Below are 20,504 nucleotides of genomic sequence, written 5' to 3'. Positions count from 1 at the left end.
GTTATTTTTGCATAAAAATTAATAATTCTACTTTGGACGTTAACTATAGCAATACAGTCCTTTTGAACCTAAATTATATTCGTCTTTGGGTTACAGATATTTTTAATCCGAAAAAATACCTACACCGCAAAAAAAGCATCCTAAAAATAATACACTGTAGTCACTTTTAAGATTTTTAAAACGTCTCATTTTTCAATCTTCCATCTTAAGAAACAATGCATTTTAAGATGCTTTTGATAACTTTTTCGAAACAACTTAGAAGCAACTATACCATAGTATCTTAAAATAAGATGCCTTCTTTTTACGGTGATGCGTATATATAAAGCTATGGCATAGGTATTAGGGATCCTACAAAAAAAAACCTCATTCGAAATTCCAGGTTTCTTCCAGGTTTTCCATGTCATTTTTCAGAAAATTTCAGTAAAATGTTGAATAAGATTTCCACATCATTTAAATTAATTTAAAATATATAATACAGTGTATGCGTATGCGTCGCAAATAAACATTTATATATAACATAAATCCACATGTTTTGAACGGATAGAATTAATTTTTTTCTAAATTATTTACTTTTCTTTCAAATTTTATACATTTTTCGAACTATGGGAAGATGTCTGGCAAAGTATAGGCAAAGACTGACATTTTACCAAAACATTGCCAGACTTCTGTCAAACTTCTAAAGATAATTACTATCGGAAGTTCTCTATACTTCGGCAAATTTTTCCCGCATACTTCGAGAAAAAAAAATGTTAAAAAAGCTGAAAATTTTTGAAAAAATTTATTCTAGTCACTGACCATCTTTCGTTAGTCTCTTGCCATGCTTCGTAATATAATAAACATTTATTATAAAATAACTGAAAAATTTCGCAGAGCTTATTTTAGTAATTGAATTCTTTATCAGATTCTTCTCATAGTTCCAAAAATGTATAAAATTTGATAAAAACAGTATAAATTCAGGGTGTCCGCAAAATTTTACTTTAAAAATTCACTGACTAATAAATTTTTTAATTATTTAAGATTCTACATTGCTGAATGAAAAGTTTATAATGCTTTTAAAGTAACAATTTTATTTATAAAGGAAAAAAAAGGATAATTAAAAATTGTTTGTTAACAAAATCTTATTATGTCCGTAAGAACGTTCAAACTTATATGAAAAATGTGACGGTACCATTATAATGAGCTATATTACAAAAACGTCTGAATAAAAAAACTGAATTGAAATTTATGTATCAAACTTTTTTAATTTGTGGTTTCTTTCGATCAAAATTTCCTTACTTTTAAAGAATTTTTCAAAAATTCCCTGACTTTTTCTTGACTACAAAAATTCCCTGATTTCTAGTTTTTCCATGACTTGCGGTCACCCTGAAATTTCACAAAAATTGATTCTTTCCGTTTGCTCATACTTTGCCAGACTCTTCCCCTCATTAAAATTGATAGATTAATGATTACTGATTTTGCTATTAGAAATAATAGTATTCCCTTTTCTTTTAATTTATTGGCTGAAGTTAGGTTAACTTTTTAAGTTAAAGTAAGTGTTGTGAAATTTAAGATTTTCGAGTGTTAACATTTTTCTGTTTGCGATTTTTGTAGCTCTTCATTTTAACAAGTGGAGTTTGAACCTATTTGTAAGGGAATTCCATTACAAATGGGTTCAAATTGTTGAGTAATAGATTCTACACTGCCTTTCAATTCTTTGTTGTATATTTTATAACATTTGGAATATAGTGCTAAAGTATCCAGAGTGTTGAAACACATAATTTCCAGTTAGGGTTTCGCTGTTATTGAATATTTTCGCAATAATGGGGATTAGTCCAGGTCTCACTTTAAACAGGTTCTACTGTATTTTGAGCAGAAAAATAATAGAAAATTGTGATAACCTACCTATTTTTCGCAGCTGCAGCTCTATCCCTTTGTCTCCTATTTTTGAACCAGTTACCAACCTGCGTAGGCGTTAACCCCGTGGCAGAAGCTAACTCCCTTTTCTTCCCCGGGTTCGGATAAGGATCTTGAAGGTACCACTCTCTTAAAAGTGACCTCGTTCGCTCCTTAAAACAGTGAGTCTTTTGTTCCCCGTCCCAAATGGTTCTCGGTAATGGGAATTTCTTTCGCACCCTGTACTTGTCCACGGGACCAAGTGGTCGACCTCTCAACTTCTCAGCCTCCTGATAATGTGCCTCGAGCCACATCGCTTGCAATTTCCCGTGTGAATCTTTGGTGAATTTATGCCTCTCTAGAATTGCGTAAAGTTCTCTATAGTGTCCAGCGTGAAACGCCACTATGGCTCTTGCTCTCAATACCGCTTCACTCTCGTTGAGTTCCTGGATGTTGGGATGTGCCACCGGAAGGCTCCAGAGGAATCTCGCTAATCTCTCGATATCACCACTTTCCTCCAGGGTCTCACAAACTGAAGCCACTTGACCCACGGTGAAAGACAGAGTGGGTAGAGCGAAGACCGGCGATGGCACTATCGGACCGTTCGAACTCGGCCCCGTAGCGCCGGGACCAGCTGGTGCCACGGCTGACATCGGTTTTTCTCTTTGAATAATATCGTTCGATTTTCTCAGCACTTTAACTCTCTTCCTGAATCATTCAATTATTCAGTCCCATACACTTATATTCAAGGCATCGAACTCTCCGTTCTAAATTCAACTCATCCCGCTTCTCAAGAAGCCAGACTTTTTGAATTTGCTTCTTGTGCTTTTCATGTCATTGCCTCTACAATAACACAATTGGCTGGAAATTAAAATCCAATACTGTTATCCAGGTCATTTTCATTTTCACTCATCACTTAGCTACAGTTTCCAAACTCGTAGTGAAGAAAGAGCAACACTGATCACTTTAGCTACAGTTCCCAAATTCGCAGTGAAGAAAGAGAAACACTGATCACTTGAACACAAAGCACTTAAAAATCGGCAATTGTCACTGCAGTCCTTCACTAGGCTAGGTCAGATTACATCATTTAAACTTTCGAAACTACTCATTTGGAGAACGAAGATTATTCGAAGATTGAAGATTATTGAAGATTGAAGATTATTGAAGATTATTCGAAGCTTATTTGGAAGACATATCAACGGAGCAGCGTATTAACTGAAGAAATAAAAGTGAACATTGATAGTGTTCACTATCATCGGGAGTAATTCACCTCTAAAGTGGGGGAGGGGAATGGGGAGGGGGTCGGTGAAAAACCGGTGATACAAAGCCACACGGTTTCTTCTCTGTTTTTTAAGATATCGCGGGGCTGCTGTTGCCTCGATCGTATCGAATAGCAAACTGGTTTCGTTTACAACCCGACATCTCGGACCCAGCCCTACCCAGCATGATACGTTTGTCCGCTCGTAGGCACCGGGAGTTGGCTCGTTCGCCACCTTCTCTTCGCCGATGGAAACTCACAGCCAATGAGAGGCCACGCCTTCTTGGCAACTGATGATTGGCTAGATCCAATCCCAGTAACCATGGTAACTTTACTTCGTCCTCCTCCCTCTGTCCTTCTGTTGGGCTTGTGTCGGTTTAATTATCCCCACCAACGCTGGGGTATTTTGATCCCCCACTACAACTGGATATTCTCCCCTCCCGTGCGTTGATTTCTCACGCCTCTCTGCTCCTCAAAGCCGGGAGAATGGGTGGTGTGCTTTTCTACTTGATCGTGTGAATGGAGGGGAGAGAGAGGGGTACTAAGTTGACAGGTTCTAGTTGGGAAAATGTATAGGAGCCAGACGACAGCGAGGAAGAAACAGTTGAACATGATCCTCGAGGAGTCGTAATCTCTTTCTCTCTCTCTCTCTCTCTCTCTCTCTGTGCTCTTCAATTCATGACTTGTGGTTCGACAATATCTTTTGTTTCAGACTCGTCTGCTTAATCGACACCCTTTTAATTCGAAAACCTTCTAATCCGAAATATTTTCTTACGCGAAGAAACAGTTAATGTTCGAAAAGCATTTACTTATTGAATAAAATGCATCCAGAGAAATATATCGAGATACAGAAATCTTTTTTGTAGATATATCGGAAACTGGTGGTGATACAAAAGTCTTTTTTGTAAATATATTGAAAACTGGTGGTGATATACAAAAATCTTTTTTGTAGACATATCGAAAACTGGTGGTGTGTTGAAAGTTAAAGCTCTGTTGAGATTTATGGGCATGCGCTGGATTTATGGCAGGGCAGCGGTTCCAGATCATAATCATAGCCAAACTGTATACTCCAGCACGCGTCGATCTGTGTGAAATTCTAGAAATATGTATGTATGGAGGGGATACAGTTTGGCCACGATCTGGCACCTGTGGTTAATGGGAATATCTGAACTGGAGACGCAAGCTCGACTATATCAATATCAGATTGCATAACAGAGATATAATTTGCCTCTATCTCCTCGAAATTTTGTTAACACACTGTGCTGCACTATGGATTTTTATTGTTTTTTGTACTACCTGCGCTAGTGTATATAAACTACACACAAACAATGTCCTGTCAACATCCTGGTGAGAAGGATCATATCCAAAGGAAATTGAAAACTTTACTATACTGAGGGCCCCAGTTTCACCAACTCTGATTAAAAGTTAATCAATCATTAAAATAAATTTAACTGCTCATGAAAAGCTTAATATAACAACACCCTTGTTTAACACAGTTAAACAAGGGATAACATTTTATCGTAATTTCTAAATATGTTAAAATAAAGAGCGACAAAAATGACACCAGAAAAATGATAAAACATGAAAATCTTCATTTTCACTACAACATTTCTTGTTATTACAATAATGCTTTTGAAGGAATAACCGAACTTCAGAAAATAAATTAAAACAAGTGAGAACAACATTATTTCTAATAAAAAAATCATTAAACAAAGGCTTCGCACTCATCTACTAAAACCTACAATTTACTAATTTTTTTACGTTATGCTACTATTTGACTATACTTCTATTTATTTATACTTTATCCACACAAAAAGCTACTATTTCTGTTTTTTTGAAAATTTTCATTCGCTGATATAGTAGAAATCAGAAAAACTATTCTCAAAAATTATAATCAAATTCTTTAAAACGATTTCAATTATTTTCAGAAAATATTTGAAATTCAATTATTTTTCAATATCTATAGTATTTTTATAAAATTTCGAAAAAAAATTCAATTATTAAAAAAAATTTATAAAATTCATCCAAAATTCAATTATTTTCATGAACAATAAAATTACCACAGGACATCAATTAATTTAGAATAGCATTTTCAAAAAAATTTCACAAAAAACAATTATTTAGCATAATTTGTATACAATTTTTCACAATAATTTAGTTATTTTCACTAATATAATAACATTGTTCATGGAAATTCAATTTTTTAAACATTTTTTTCATTGAATTCTAAGCAACAATTCAATTATTTTTATAAGTAATAAAACTTATCGAAGAATTTCAATTATTTTTAATAGTATTTCAAATTAATTAATCTAAAAAATCAATCATTTTTTTACAAATAAAGTTTTTTACAAGAATTAAATTATACCTATTTCAAATAAATAATTTTATAAAATTCTTATGAAGAATTCAATTATTTTCAGAAATAACAAAATTTTTCAAAAAAATTCAATTCTATTTTAAATTTTTAGAAATTTTAATAAAATTTTTCGCCAGAATTAAATCATTTTCATAAATAATAAAATTCTTCTCAGGAATTCAATTGTATTTGAAAATTTTAGTGAAATTCATTGCAACTATTCAATTATTTTCATAAATAATAAAATTCATCGCATAGTATTTCAATTATTTTTAATACAATTTTACAGGAATAATTGCTCTAAAAATGTAATTATTATTCTTAAAAATTTAATTTCAATTCCTCAAAAAATAAAAAAAAATAAAAAAAAAATTCAATAATGTCGATAAACAAAAAAAATTATTTCCAAAAATTCAATTATTTTGGGGCATTTTAATAAAATTCTTTGCAAAAAATATATAAATATTCATCACAAGAATTCAATTATTTTTAAAAGTAATAAACTTTTCCTTAGAAATTCAATTATTTAAAAAAAATTCTAATAAAATCGCTTGCGAGAATTCAATTATTTTCATAAATAATAAAATGCTTCTAACGAAATCAATTATTTTTTAAATATAATTTCATAAAATTCCACACAGACATTCAATATATTATATTATCAGAAAATTCTAATAGAATTTTTAAAAAATTTTTCGCAATTTAATCATTTTCAATATCTACTATTTTCATAAAATTTCCAAACAGAATTCAATTATTTAAAAAAAATTTTGTAAAAATCTTTGTAAGAATTCAATTATTTTCATAAATAATAAGAATTTCTTATAAGAATTCAATGATTGAAATTAGAATTTGCATAAAATTATCCCCACAGCACCGAAACTTTCTTAAAAATTTATTAAATATTTACTTGCAATATTCGGAATATTTAATTACAATGTTTATTGAAAGTTGTGTAAAGATTTAAATGTCCCGATTAAATAAATGTTTATAGCGCAAAACTTTCCTGAAAATTTCAATGAAATCTTCGAAAATATCATTGAAATGTTCATTTAAATCTTTACACAACTTTCAATAAACATTGCAATTAAATATTCCGAATATTGCAAGTAAATATTTAATAAATTTTTAGGGTCAAAATAAGTGAAACCGGCCACTTGAAAAATTTTTGTCTCCAATTTTCAAGTTATCTATAATTTTTGGTAGATATATGAGTACACTTTTTCCTCCTAAAATATTTTTCAAAAAAAAAAGATTTTATTTTTGAAGTTATCGCAGGTATTGAAGTTTTGGGTCATTTTATTTTCATTTTATTATTACTTTGAAACAAATAAAGATAATTAAGTAAATTTTTTTTTAAATTAAAGCTTAAAGTCTATACTTTAAAGATGAAATAAAGCGATTGCTAAGAAATGAAATTTTTATAAAATTCTTTTGCAAGAATTAAATTATTTTTATAAATATATATATAAATTTTTTGATGAATAATTAAATTCGTTGCAGGAATTCAAGTTATTAGCAGGATAAGAAAGAAGTAAATATATTTTTGATGAAAATTAGGAAAAAGTGAGGAAAATAAAATATAGAATGGAATTTTTGTCAGTTTTGTGAGGTATCTGAAACGAGTTTTTTTGGTCATCAAGTTTAATTTTTCGTTAGCTATACTTTTTTACTCCTTTTTTAAGCTTGAAAGCCAGTTTTTACTCCTTTTTTAAAAATTAATTATCGGGTGCGAAGTCTGCTAAACTGTTTAATTTTAATGTCTGGCAAAGTATGGGCAACAGATATAGAATTAATTTTTGTGAAATGTTTCAGTTTTTATACAAATTTTTTTCATTTTAGGAAGCGAGATAGAGGAGTCTGGCAAAGTAATGGACAAAGGCTAGAATGAATTTTTGAAAAATTTTTTATCGTTATTAAAATGTTTTTTTTCAATTTTTGTGCCAATTTTCAATTTTTTAACAAATAGTTTTTCTTTTTGAAGTGTGACAGAAATCTGATAAAGTGTTGGCAACAGCTAATACATTTTTTTTTTAATTTTTCAAGAATTTTTTTCATTCTTATAAGTATGGGCAAAATCTTGTAAAGTATATGGCAATGATTAACATCATATTTTGAAAATTTTTTGAGTTTTTGTACAAATTTTTTTTAACTTTTGTAAGATATATGGGTATAGTTTGCCAAAAAGTATCATAAAATCGATGATATAATATGTATAACAGAACGAACATGAACTAAGGACTTTCCTAAAAAAAACATATTTCGAAAAATTTATAAAAATTTTCCCATATTTTGGAAAATGAATAAAATTGTACAGAAAAGTAAAATATTTCGGAAAAATTGAGTCTGGCCGTTGTCCTGACAAATCATTTTTAAAACAGTTTGAAAGAATAATCCATCGATGGATTATTTTATAGTCCTTTAATGGATTATTATAATTTTGGATGTGGATTAAAGCGTTGCAAATTATTTTAATCTATTTTGGCGTTACAAGTAATTCCCCCGAATTTTCTGTGTTTGTTCCTTATAAGAGTTAATTCGATAAGCAAATGTTTTGAATCACCATAAAAATATACACACACGCATATAAAAGTAAAAGTATGGGTGATGCTTGGTCAGAATTACAGAGACTTGCTATTTGTATTCATGGGTGTACATCACAAGAGATGAATGAGAAATCTGCAAAAATGTAGCGTTTTGCTGGTGGGTATTTAAAAAGCATATTCTTCTGATTTGGTATTGTAGGTCCGACACTTTTGGACAACAGAAAGGAGATCGGCACAGATTTGGATTGATCGTAAGCGGCTTGTTCTCGAACTTTACCTTTTGTGCTTCTACTATAAGTATTTCAATCCTATGGTTCACACCTTGGCATAATACTCTATATCGGAAAAGCAGAGACTATTATAATTCGACAATACACTCTATTTTGCCACTATATATATATGTTCTCATCTGTATATATATATGTAGGTTTATATATTGTCGTTTCTTCCTTTGTCAAAAAGAATGTGGGGAGTATACAAAATAACAATCCTAAAATTTTTAAACTGTCAATTATACGTGCGTAAATATTGTTATTGCTCAAATTTTAATTTCATTTTTCAATTCCTTTTTAAATGACAATAATTATTATAATTTATATGCAGAATAAAATTAAAATATTTTTTTATTTAAAATTTTATCTACTGTTTTGACAATAATATATGAAATTTTCTTTTTTGAGGTTTTATAAATAGGTACTATTTTCCCATGTACACATTGTACGTAGCACGGTCAAACCACACGTCAACCCGGACTAAAATTTTTAAAGGTTTTTGTAAAAGTAAAAACATTTATGAAAATTTATAGTTCACAAAACGAACTAAAGAAACACTTTTAACTATTTGACGAAATTTAAAATTTTTATAACTTTTTTTACAATAACAAATTTTTGCATCAATTTAAAAAAAATTAATAATTCAAAATTATTTTGTTAGAAATTAATGGGAACTTTTTCGGCAGTTAATTAATATGCACTCTTTTAAATAAAAATAATTTTAAAAAATTTCGAAAAAATCAGTCATTTAACAAATTTTTTATACAATATTCTTCACAATAATTCAATTACTTTCACTAATAATAACATTTTTCATGGATATACAATTATTTAAAAAATTTTCTGATAAAATTCTAAGCAAGAATTCAATTATTTTCAAAAATAATAAAACTCATCGAAGAATTTCAAATATTTTTAATACTATTTTAAATTAATTAATCGAAATAAATTCAATTATTTTCATAACAGTTCAATTATTTAAAATAAAATTTTCATAATTTCATTTATTATATTTCGAAAAAAAATTATTTAACACAATGTTTTTAAAATTCTTACAAAAAATTCAATTATTTTCAAAAATAACAAAATTTTTCACAGAAATTCAATTCTTTTTAAACATTTTTATAAAATTTTTCTAAATAATCCAATTATTTTCATAAATAATAAAATTCTTCTCAGAAATTCAATTACTTTTGAAAATTTTAATAAAATTCTTTGCAACTATTCAATTATTTTCATTCATAATAGAATTCATCGCAGAATTTTAATTATTTTTAATACAATTTTACAGAAATTGCTCAAAAAATGTAATTTTCTTAAAACTTTAATTTTAATTCCTCGAAAAAATCAATTAATTAAAAAAATGTTTTTTTTAATTCTTTGGAAGAATTCAATTATTTACAATAATATTGGAATTTTTCACACGAATTCAATTATTTTCAAATATTTGAATAAAATTGTTCAAAAGAAATCAATTATTTATATATATAATTAAATTTTTTTCAAATAATTCACTAATTCTTTTAGATTTTTATGAATTCAATTATGTCGATAAATAACAAAATTATTCCCGAAAATTTAATTATTTTGAGGCATTTTAATAAAATTCTTTACAAAATTCAATTATTCTCATAAATAACAATATTGGTCACAAGAGATCAATTATTTTTAAAAGTAATAAATTGTTTCTTAGGAATTTAATTATTTTAAAACAATTCTAATAAAACCGTTCGCAAGAATTTAATCATTTTCATAAATAATAAAATGCTTTTTAGGAATTCAATTATTGTCAAAAATTTAAAAAGAATTCTTAGTCAAATTTAAGTATTTTTGAAACCTTTTCGCAATTCAATGATTTTCAATATCTGCGCTATTTTTTCATAAAATTTTCAAATAAAGAATTCAATTATTTAAAAAATTTTTTGTAAACATCTTCGTAAGAATTCAATTTTTTACATGAATAATAAAAATTTCTCAGGAATTCAATTATTTAAAAATTTTAATAAAATTTTTCGCAAAAATTAAATTATTTTTATAAATATTGAAATTCTTTGATGAATAATAAAATTCGTTGCAGATGAGTTGAATTTATTAGCTGGATAAGAAAGAAGTAAATATTTTTGATGAAAATTTGGAAAAAGTCAGGAAAATAAAATATAGAATGGAATTTTTGTTAGTTTTGTCTATAGAACGAGTTTTTTTGGTCGCTACTTACTACTTTTTTAGTTTCAAAGCTATAATTTTTTAAAATTAATTATCGAGTGCGAAGTCTGATAATAGCAATTGCGTAGAATTATATTAAAATTTTTGAAAATATAAACAATATAATTATAATTATGTACTTTAATATTATGTAAATTTTTTAAATTCTTATTATGAAATTATTTAAAAATTAAAATTTGAAAATAAAAAATTTTGTAATTTTGCACAATAATAAATTGAATATTGAAAACTGAAGTAATTTAATGTAACAATCTAATAAGTGTCAAGTCGACTACTATTTTGATTTTATTATGAAATTTGTGTTTATATATTCTTATATTTGTGTTTATATATATTCTTTTGTTTATATATATTCTAAATAGAATATATGTTATAAATAGTAAAGTTAAAGAAAGTAATTAAAAATTACGTGTTACACTCATTATAACAAGCAAATATATATTTACTAATTACAGCTAATGTACTTAAATTTTTTTAATGAATCTTATATATATGGCATACACAGTTCCTAAAGTTTCATTTTGGAAAATTAGAATACAGTATTGCATTCTAAAACGGCTTCTTTAAAGTAAATTCTCACCGTTTCTTGAGTTGTGTGTGCAATCTTAAAATATATATTTTGACGACGATATCGACTTTCTAACATAACATTGAAATAATATATGCATATGCCCACAGTGTATCCCCAAGAAAAAAAGAAGGTACAAGTGGCGCCATGAAAACGCATCTAGAAAGGTGTTTACTCAGGAGTTTTCGAACGAAGCAATATACGAGACGAGGACGACGAGGGTTCAAGCGGACTCAACTGTAATTCGAGGTCGCTCGAGTTGATGTCGAGTGCCGTGCTGGAAAAAGTTGGTCGACATTAGAAGTCACAAGATGATGAGACGCATCTGCGGTGGCGCCACAGTGATTTGTTTGTTTTACTTTCGGTTGGCTCGACTAACCACACCATCCCTCAACTTCTAACCGGTAGTTAATGAGGTCGTTAACGAGGGTCCCACTAATTCCTACTGTTTAAAGCTTCTGAAGTAAACCAGAAGGTATGTCATAGAAAAAAAATTACTTACCATCTTAAGGTGTTAATGCTTCAAAATGACCGTGAAACTCGCATTTCACACTATCGAATTGGAAATATAATTTCGAAGGGTATGCTAATAAAATTTATCATATTATATACAATTTTTGAGAGTATATTAAATTTCTTGGAAGAAGCTTCTGAAATTGGATATGATTTGCGGTATATTCATGCGTACGTTTTTCGCGATGTGTTCATCTACCTATTCGCATTAACCGTCAAAAATCGGTATGGATATTAGGATATACTCAGAATCACAACGCAACGCAACGCCTGGTATAGATATTATTTTTCCGTAGCATCTCGTTCCTCCTTTCGGCCAAATTGGCTCCAAACTGAATCTCAAATTTCGGTCACTTGACACCATATCCTCTATACTCGATTGCCTAAAAGAAGTCTATAACATAGCATTGAGTGAGATCTGAGATCGCTATAATCGAGAAACCGTGGGGTCTCTGACCGCCGCCATATTCAGTCGCATCAACAAAATCTGTAAGAAACTGTGTGTTAGAATGTGGTGTGTAACTTAATAGCCTTCCCATTTGCAGATCATACTTCATTACAAAGGCTGATCACCATATAACACGCAATCATGATCCACGTCAAATAATCTGAAGATCATACAAATCTAATACCTTTTCCCCTCAATTTTACTTTCTAATACGCACCTGATAGTTTCACAACACTTCATTCTTTTTGGGGTCAATTTTTGCAATCGCAATTGGGTCCACGTCAACCTGGACTAAAATTTTTAAAGATTTTTGTAAAAGTAAAAACATTTATGAAAATTTATAGTTCACCACGAACTAAAGAAACACTTTCAACTATTTTTCAAAATTTTTAATTTTTTATAACTTTTTTCACAGTAACAAATTTTTGCATTCAATTTAAAAAAAATTATTTTATTAGAAATTGATGGGAACTTTGTTGGTAGTTAATTAATATGCACTCTTCTAAATAAAAATAATTGTAAAAAAAATTTCAAAAATTTTAAACAATTTGTATTTTTGATGCTTTTTAGAGCAAGCATTATGAAATTTAAACATATAACATACCTTGGTTAGATCACTTAAATCGGTAAATCTTAACTGATTTTTATCTTCTTTTTTTAAAACCCTCGTTATTAAATTAAAAGATTTCTCGTGGCCGATTTTTAATAACAACTTTTATTTTATTTATTTATAAACATTGAAAAAAGCATTTTTTCCATAAAAATAGTACTGCTTAATATAATATTTACATTAATCGCTTAAAGAAAATTTTTTTAAAAATAATCAGAGAACAATTCACCATAAGTAGAAAAAATTGTACATATTTGTTATAAACAATTAAGAGACTAAAAATTTGATTGCTTTCAAATATTGCTATATTTTATAGTTTGAAACATGCGTTTATGAAATAAAAGAATATTTTATGATACCTTTAATTAAAATATTGAAAAAAATTATTTGTTAATTAATGAATTTAACATTTTTAATAACAAATAAATAATAGACTTGCTTCTTGAGGAAATTCTTTTGTAATTTATGCAGTTGGCAAGTAAAACCTTAAAACATATTTCTTTTGGAATATAAATAATAAAATAAAATCATTAAATTATTTAAACAATTTTAATTAACAAATACCTTATATTGTTAATTTTTACAAGAAAAATTCCCTTTTTACACAAAATCATTTTAATAAAATCAAGTTACATTAAACAGTTGTATAGAAAAAATGTAACAACTAAATAAAATGAATTAATTTAAACAATCTTAATTAACAAAATAAATTATTTTGTTAATTATTTCTATACAGATCTTTTTCTTTCTATTGAATTTATTTATTTATTTTAAAACTTAAGAAATTTCAATTATATTAATTGAAAAATCCAATTATTTAAAAAAATAATTTAAATAATTCTAAAATTGTGTTAATCTTAAAAGTTCAATTATTTCTAAAACTGTCGATAAAATTTATTTTAAAAATTCAATTATTTTTAAAAAATGTAAGTTCTAAAATATTAAATTATTTTTTATAAAAATTAGAAAATTATTTTCATCATTTCAATTCAATTTTAAGAAAATTTCACGAAGGGATACATTATATACTGAAATATTTAATTATAATTTTTAATAGACACGATTATTTTAAAAATTTACAAGATCTAACATATATTATTTATTAATTTTAGGTATAATTGAAAAAAATTTAAAAATTGTATTATGTTATAGAAGAAAATTATTAAGAATCGCATTAATAATTTTAATTAGTGGGCGACTTTACACTAATTCAGATTTAGAGAGAACGTTTATTCATACACTGTAAAAAATTTAGGGAGTTAACGGACTCGGAAGTTGGGAGTTAAATTTTTCGAGTTAAAAATCAACTCCAAAAGAGAGTTAATTTCTAACTCCCTTCATTCAACACCCGCGCGAGTTATTTTTTCCATGGGGAGTTAGCATTCATAGTCTGGATGAATGGAATTTTGCAGACGCTATAGACAGAAATGAAGTATTATAACGCATGAATTTGTTCTACAGTTCTATCACTTCATCGATAGCTCCTCACAGCCTTCATACACCTCTTGTTTCCTTTCCATACCCTCCCAGCTCCCACACGCATTTTATTTTCTACCTACTGCTGCCCTCTATGACCACTTGGCGGAGACAGCTTCAGCAACTTTATATCTGCCTTACCACCCTGAAGAAATTGGTATAGTAGTATAATTTTGGGAACGGTGGTCGTGACGTCACAAACCAGTATGGCCGGCGAGATGTAAAGTAAACACGTGTAATTTTAATTGAAAATAAAAAAATGCAGCTTTTTTGAACAGAAATATTGGTTTTCACCAATTCGACACATTTAAGTCGAATTTTATAGAGGGTGAAAGGTTATAAAAAATGCCGGACATGTTACCTTTTGTATAAAACTGCAAATGGAAAAATCAAAATCAACCAAAAGTTCATTGCATTCTGTTTGCAAACATCGAATATGCGTGATAATCCAATAATGTTTGAATCTTCATTATTCCCTAAATATTCAATAAAAACTGATTTCGATTTTACAGGAACAAAAAGAAACTTTTAATGCTTTTAATCAAGATAAAACTGTCGTCAACATAACCTATAAAATTCTTGAGAGCGCATCACAAATAGTAATTCTGTAACAATTTAAAGCCTTAATTATATTTAAGCAGATTTAATACAATTTTTAATAACTTCCCTGCTTCAGTAAAAAAGAATAATCATCTTTTGTGAAATGCGACTCTTTTATGCCCAATTTATTTTCGAAATTGACCATTAATTCTCCAGCTCTTGGAAATCTTTGGCCAAGTTGAACTTTAAAACATTGACCAACGAAAAAAAATATTCGCTAAATAATTTAATTATAGATAAAGCAACAATATTGCCACAAAATATTTAGAAAAAAATTTTTGTTTATGTTTTGATGATATTATTTTACAATTTTACGAATACAGCACTTTCTACTGCTGCACCCAAAAACTGAGCAAAAATTATTGGTTTTCGATGTTTTGGGAGTAAATCTTACTCCGACGAAATTCGATTTAATTTCTTCAATTTATTATTTACTTTTTATGAAGTTTTTTCTATTTTAAACCTAAAATATAAAACGATTTAATATGTTATTTACACCTGTCACGTGTATTTTCCCTTAAACCAGACCGATCTCTCTAGTTCCAATTTTCACCACCAGATGGCGTATCGCAGTTTAGCCGTTCCCATTAGCCAAATGTTGATTTTTCTGAAAGGAGATAACTTCAGACTGCTCTATAAAAAACTATAATGTATAGATGTCCTCCCTTAATAGAAATGTAATGAAGAAAAGATAATTTGTTTTTCAAAATATATTGTAAATTTATAAATAAACAAATTACACAGTGTTTAAAAAAACGTTAAATTTTTAGGTCTTTTTTAATTTTTCGTATCAATTCCGGCGTGACACTTGGGTATAATATGTTAATTCTAAGTGACAATAATAACATCCGAAAAGTTAATTTCATGATTATAAACCCCTACCAATATAAAACACCTCCCCTTTAAATACATTTTTATCAATCCTTATACAAAAAACCCAAAAAGCCGTAAAATGTCAATATATTATATTGATACCTTATAAAATAATGATTAATCCATTCAAACGAACAACGTTTACTACAACTGTCAGAACGTCATCGTTCCCTAAATATGTTAACAAAACCACCTTTGAATCAACTCGAACATAAAAAATGAGTAATTTTTTGGATTAACTGGACAATAATTTTTTTATAAAGTGTTATACTTTCTAATTCACAGGTTTACAAATTAAAAACCTTTTTTGCCAATCGAATAAAACATCTTTTTATCTATTAGTATGTGTTTTTTCATTAAGAAAATCATAGTTTTAATTTTTTCGTGCAGTTTTGCTGCAGCTTCAAAATTTGGCATTTTTTATGTGCCACGTCACTTTAACTTACCTGTAGAACAATTAGTTTGTCAAAATATAATGAATAAGGAGCCATTGGAAAGGCAATTAAATTACCTTTCGATCCGTATAGGTCATAGAATAAAATTCAACCAAAATTGAGAGAGTTACAATATCGATTCAAAATCAAATTCCATTAAAATTTTGATGATTTTTAGACACTTGAGTTTGTGTTCAGAACACAACACATTTTCAATATTCGAATTGTGTTGTGTTCTGAACACAACACAAACTCAACACAAACGTTTGGTAACTGTCCCTGCATTTAATCCATCTTCTTGAATTTTCGAAATCTGACATTTTATTAGTAATCAGCGACCCCGAAAACTCCCGAGTAACAAATTTGAGACGAATCTGATTGATTTTTAAAAATCTGTCTGCCATATTGGATCCGCCATTTTAAAATTTTAAAAGCTGACATTGGATTCGAAATCAGCGATCCCGGAAATGCTTGATTAGTGACTTTAGTAACTTTAAAAAGAGGTTTCTTAAGAATACTCTTGTTCATCTTATCAATGTATTAATTCAAAATTTCTGTGGCGACTGTAATCTAATAACAGTTTTTATTACACTGAATTTACACAAACAAATAAACACACATACACACACATAATGTAACACACTACATGAAATATTGTTATGTTTCTTATATTGAATTCTCGGTTGTGCTCAAATTAATATTAATATAAATTGTAACTTATACAGTTTTCTAAATGTAAATTAAGTTTTCCTTAAAAGTGTTCTGTACAAAACTTTTCTTCCCCTTTACGGTCAACGTGTATAGCTACACTGAGACCCTATCATAAAATTCGGTTCGTACAGGCTAATAGCAAATATGCAGGTTTAAACTTGCAATTCCCACTCTTTACCACTTTTCCATCTTTTTCTAACATGTAATATTTTTTGGGAAGTTTTCTTTTATCTCTTTTCCCAAGCGACGCTTAGGTTTAGTAGTAGCCATATTTCATTTAGTATTTGCCTACTTCTCCTCCTGAGCACAACCTCGCTCCGAGAACTAAATATTTTTAATAAATTATTGATTTTGTTAATTTAAATTGTTGTATTTTATTTATTATTATAAATTACCCGAACGACTAAATTTGTAATAATTTAAATAATTGCTTGTTCATCATTAGAAATTCTTTAGTGCAACGCATTTATAGATCTTCATCGAAGTGGTATGTTTTACAACAAACTTTTGAAATGGTATTGTTTATAACGAATTCTTGAAATGGTACAGTTTTCCACCAAGCAGTCGATCTAACAAATTAGTTCCCTCTGCGCCAATGGTTGTCCACTGCCAAACATCATAAGTATCATCGATATCTTGGGCAGTGCTTGTCCAATGCCAAACATGACTGACATCATGGATATGTCCGGTAGAACTTGTCGTGGCGGCGGGGCTTTTCACTAAAGGACAACTGTGAGCAGGAATTCATAAATGAAGTTTTAATAAATAAAATAGAAAATTCAGGAAAACATTCCTTTGTCTTTTAGGTGTTCTGTCTGCGACGTTCCAGCAAGGACACTTTCAAAATGCACAATGATGATGTAGTGGCATCGATACATATAATACACAATCACAATGTTCTTTTCTTGACATTTTTATAAAGTAGTTCCTGCAAATCTGACCAGTAATAACAGTAAAAAGGGTATTCTTGTTCCGCTTTTCGTAATGTTGTTAAAATAGATAACATTAATGGTACTCTTTTTCCAACAGGTATTGTAACCCCTTTATGATGATTTTTTGTGACGAAAATTCCAAACATTTTGCTTCAAAATATGAATAGCATTGAGCATCTTTACTATTATAATATATTTGTGGGCATTTAAAGTTTTCTTTAATCTGAATATTTTCTTTCATTATAGTTCACCCCAGATTTCAAATCTGAACAAATTTCATTTGAAATTACACATCTTGAATTCCAAATCATTACGAGACATTCGCACATCATCAATATTTGGTATAAGTATTGTATAGGTTTTATTATTATTATTAAATTTTAGTTTTTAATATTAATATTATTATTCAAGCATACACCCACGATTAGTTTCCAGAATCTGATGGATATCCTTTCTTGAAATTATACTCTCTTGTTTCATCATGTGAGGTATTACTCATAACAAATACATTCTTGAAGTGCAAAAAAACTGTTTTAATTTTTTCTAATATTTTCTTTATTTAAAAATAATTAGATAATTATGCGTTTGTAGCGCATACCATACGATTTTTTAAAAATATTTTTCAATAATTATTTATAAATATGTAAAAAAAATATTTTAAAAAATTGAAACAGTTTTTTCTTGAATTTCGAAAGTGTATTTATTATGTGTTATTAATAAATAAAAATGAATGAAATAAAAAAAATATAGTAAAAAATAAAATGTTTTTTTTGGATTAACCCCTGACGCACTAGAAAATATTTTAAGTGAAGAAGAATTGAAAGGTATTTTAGAATCAGTATCTACTGGAGTTAATAACAATGAAAATATCTGCAATGAAAATATCAGCGATAAATACATTTTACCAGAAATGAAATGTGTAATGTGCTTAAAAGACACTGGTGGAGCACATCGGTGTTCAGAATGCAACTGCTATGTCCATGTAATTTGTGGTGTAAGCAATGACGGTATTGAAGGATATGGAGCAAGTGTTTTATGCATATTATGTGATAGAACAAAAAATGCGGTGATTCAACGTAAAAAATTCGTAGAAAACCTTAGCCAGCAGGCAGAAAAAATGAAAAATTTGTCTGATAAAAAATTTCCTCCAGTTGAAAAAGGATTAACGGTTCTAGTTCCTATTCCAGATGTTGATAAAGGTCGCGGAGACGCTCGAAATATATTAGCTTTGGTCATGGAAGTTGCGGATGATGGATTTTATCGTTTGGGAACAAGAAATGGCATATTAAAACAATTATATAGCAGGTAAATTGGATTGCATTAATAAAATAAGTGAAATTCTATTATTCTAGTAAAAATTATTTCACTTGAGTTATAAAATTTTTATTTTATTTCAGGTCGCAGTTTTCTCCTTGCAGAACAAAAATGTTAAATATCGAAGATAGACAAAAAGAAAAAGAGGTTTCACTTAGGACGGTCGCTACTAAACACTCATTAGGAACAGGCCAAGGTTTTGTGAAATGTTCTTGTAAAAAAAATGTCAAAGCAACAATATATACATATATATATACCCCCACAGCACCGAAACTTTCCTAAAAATTTATTAAATATACTATTATTATTTCTGTTAGTATTATTATTATTATTACATTTATTATTAATATTTCAAGTTACGTGTAATTACCCATCTCTATAGACCCAACCTTTTTTACAACAGTGCTTACATGTGATTTGCGTCATTTGTCGATTTTATTTTGTATTTTTATTTTAATACTATTACATCCTATAAATGTGAAATTATAAACAATTAAATTGTGCGTACAAGTGTTTACGTACAAGTGTCTACTGCTTGATTTAGTAGATAATTTTGCGCTTTTCATTTTTCTCTGCTTTTTTCTTTTAATTCATTATGAATCTTATTATATTCCTTGCACACGAAAAGCATTCTTATTGTCAAGTTAAAAATTACTATTCTTCTTGTTAAAAGCATTTCATGCTCGCTGCATACAATAAAATATATCGAAGAAAATGTTTCTAGGGTTTCGGATATTTTTTGCAAAGTGTTTTTTTCTATCCCTTTTTCGTAAATGGTCTGTAAAATTGATATTTCAAGTACCGAAATAAATGTGTTAAAAAAAAAAAAAAAATGTGTTTAAAAAAAATAAAAAAAAAAAAAATGTGTTTAAAAATGTGTTTTAAATTCCCTTTCAATTTCATCTCTATCAATTTATGCTTTTCAGGAATGATGTCATTTTTAGATAAGGTCAAACTATCTACGCAAGCTTGACAAAGAGAAGGCTTATTATTTACAGAGAATCTAGCAAACCGTGATCCTTTCCTACTAACATATCCCGTGACATACGTCAAAGCATATTCTGATGCTTCGGACAATGAGTAATCATGTTCGAGAAGGATTTGGGCTGACTCTTAAATAATTACATTTGTCAATTAAAAACTGACAAATTTCTAAAGTAGCTTGAAGTGAAATTTTTAGCCCATATAAGCAATTGCCTGTCAAAATGTTTTTGGTATTTTTCGATTTAGCAATTTCCTCCCACTCTTCAAGATAATTGATAAAATTTTTGACAATCTAAAATGATAATAAAACATGTAAAACTCAACAAAGAGTAAATGGCATGATTTAAAAAAAATCAACTTACATTCCATTGTTCGTTACCGGGTGACATTGCACTTGCAGGTGTACGACTATTCATGGCATTATTTAATTGACTGACCCTTTTACAGAAAGTTTTCGTAGCAGTGCAATCTTCTAAATCTACACATCGATTTTCATAAATCTCGAGTGCAT

General features: G+C 28.4%; 2 protein-coding genes across 3 annotated transcripts in view; one reads left to right on the top strand and one right to left on the bottom strand.

Moving 5' to 3' along the window:
* The window catches only part of LOC122507426 (homeobox protein SIX6-like), a 97,927-nt gene extending 94,645 nt beyond the window's left edge, over positions 1-3,282 (bottom strand). For both annotated transcript variants that reach the window (XM_043620127.1, XM_043620128.1), the window contains exon 1: positions 1,882-3,282. In XM_043620127.1, coding sequence (XP_043476062.1) covers positions 1,882-2,525 — 644 coding nt within the window. In that variant the 5' untranslated portion in view covers positions 2,526-3,282. The remainder of the gene's footprint in view (positions 1-1,881) is intronic.
* Positions 3,283-18,548: 15,266 nt separating this feature from the next.
* Positions 18,549-19,657, top strand: LOC122507427. The gene is made up of 2 exons (XM_043620129.1): positions 18,549-19,000; positions 19,093-19,657. The coding sequence occupies exons 1-2, from the start codon at positions 18,606-18,608 to the stop codon at positions 19,289-19,291; spliced, it is 594 nt and encodes a 197-aa protein (XP_043476064.1). The 5' UTR covers positions 18,549-18,605; the 3' UTR covers positions 19,292-19,657.
* Positions 19,658-20,504: the final 847 nt, after the last annotated feature.

The sequence above is a fragment of the Leptopilina heterotoma genome, unplaced genomic scaffold, assembly GCF_015476425.1.
Source record: "Leptopilina heterotoma isolate Lh14 unplaced genomic scaffold, ASM1547642v1 Lhet_47, whole genome shotgun sequence".
NCBI lineage: Eukaryota > Metazoa > Arthropoda > Insecta > Hymenoptera > Figitidae > Leptopilina > Leptopilina heterotoma.
This window is presented reverse-complemented; position numbering and strand designations above follow the sequence as displayed.

Bases quoted from the DNA above. Each gene is read 5' to 3' on its own strand.
- LOC122507427 (XM_043620129.1), top strand. From the start codon at position 18,606: ATGAAATGTGTAATGTGCTTAAAAGACACTGGTGGAGCACATCGGTGT. The intron at 19,001-19,092 runs GTAAATTGGATT...ATTTTATTTCAG, and splicing joins TTAAAACAATTATATAGCAG to GTCGCAGTTTTCTCCTTGCA.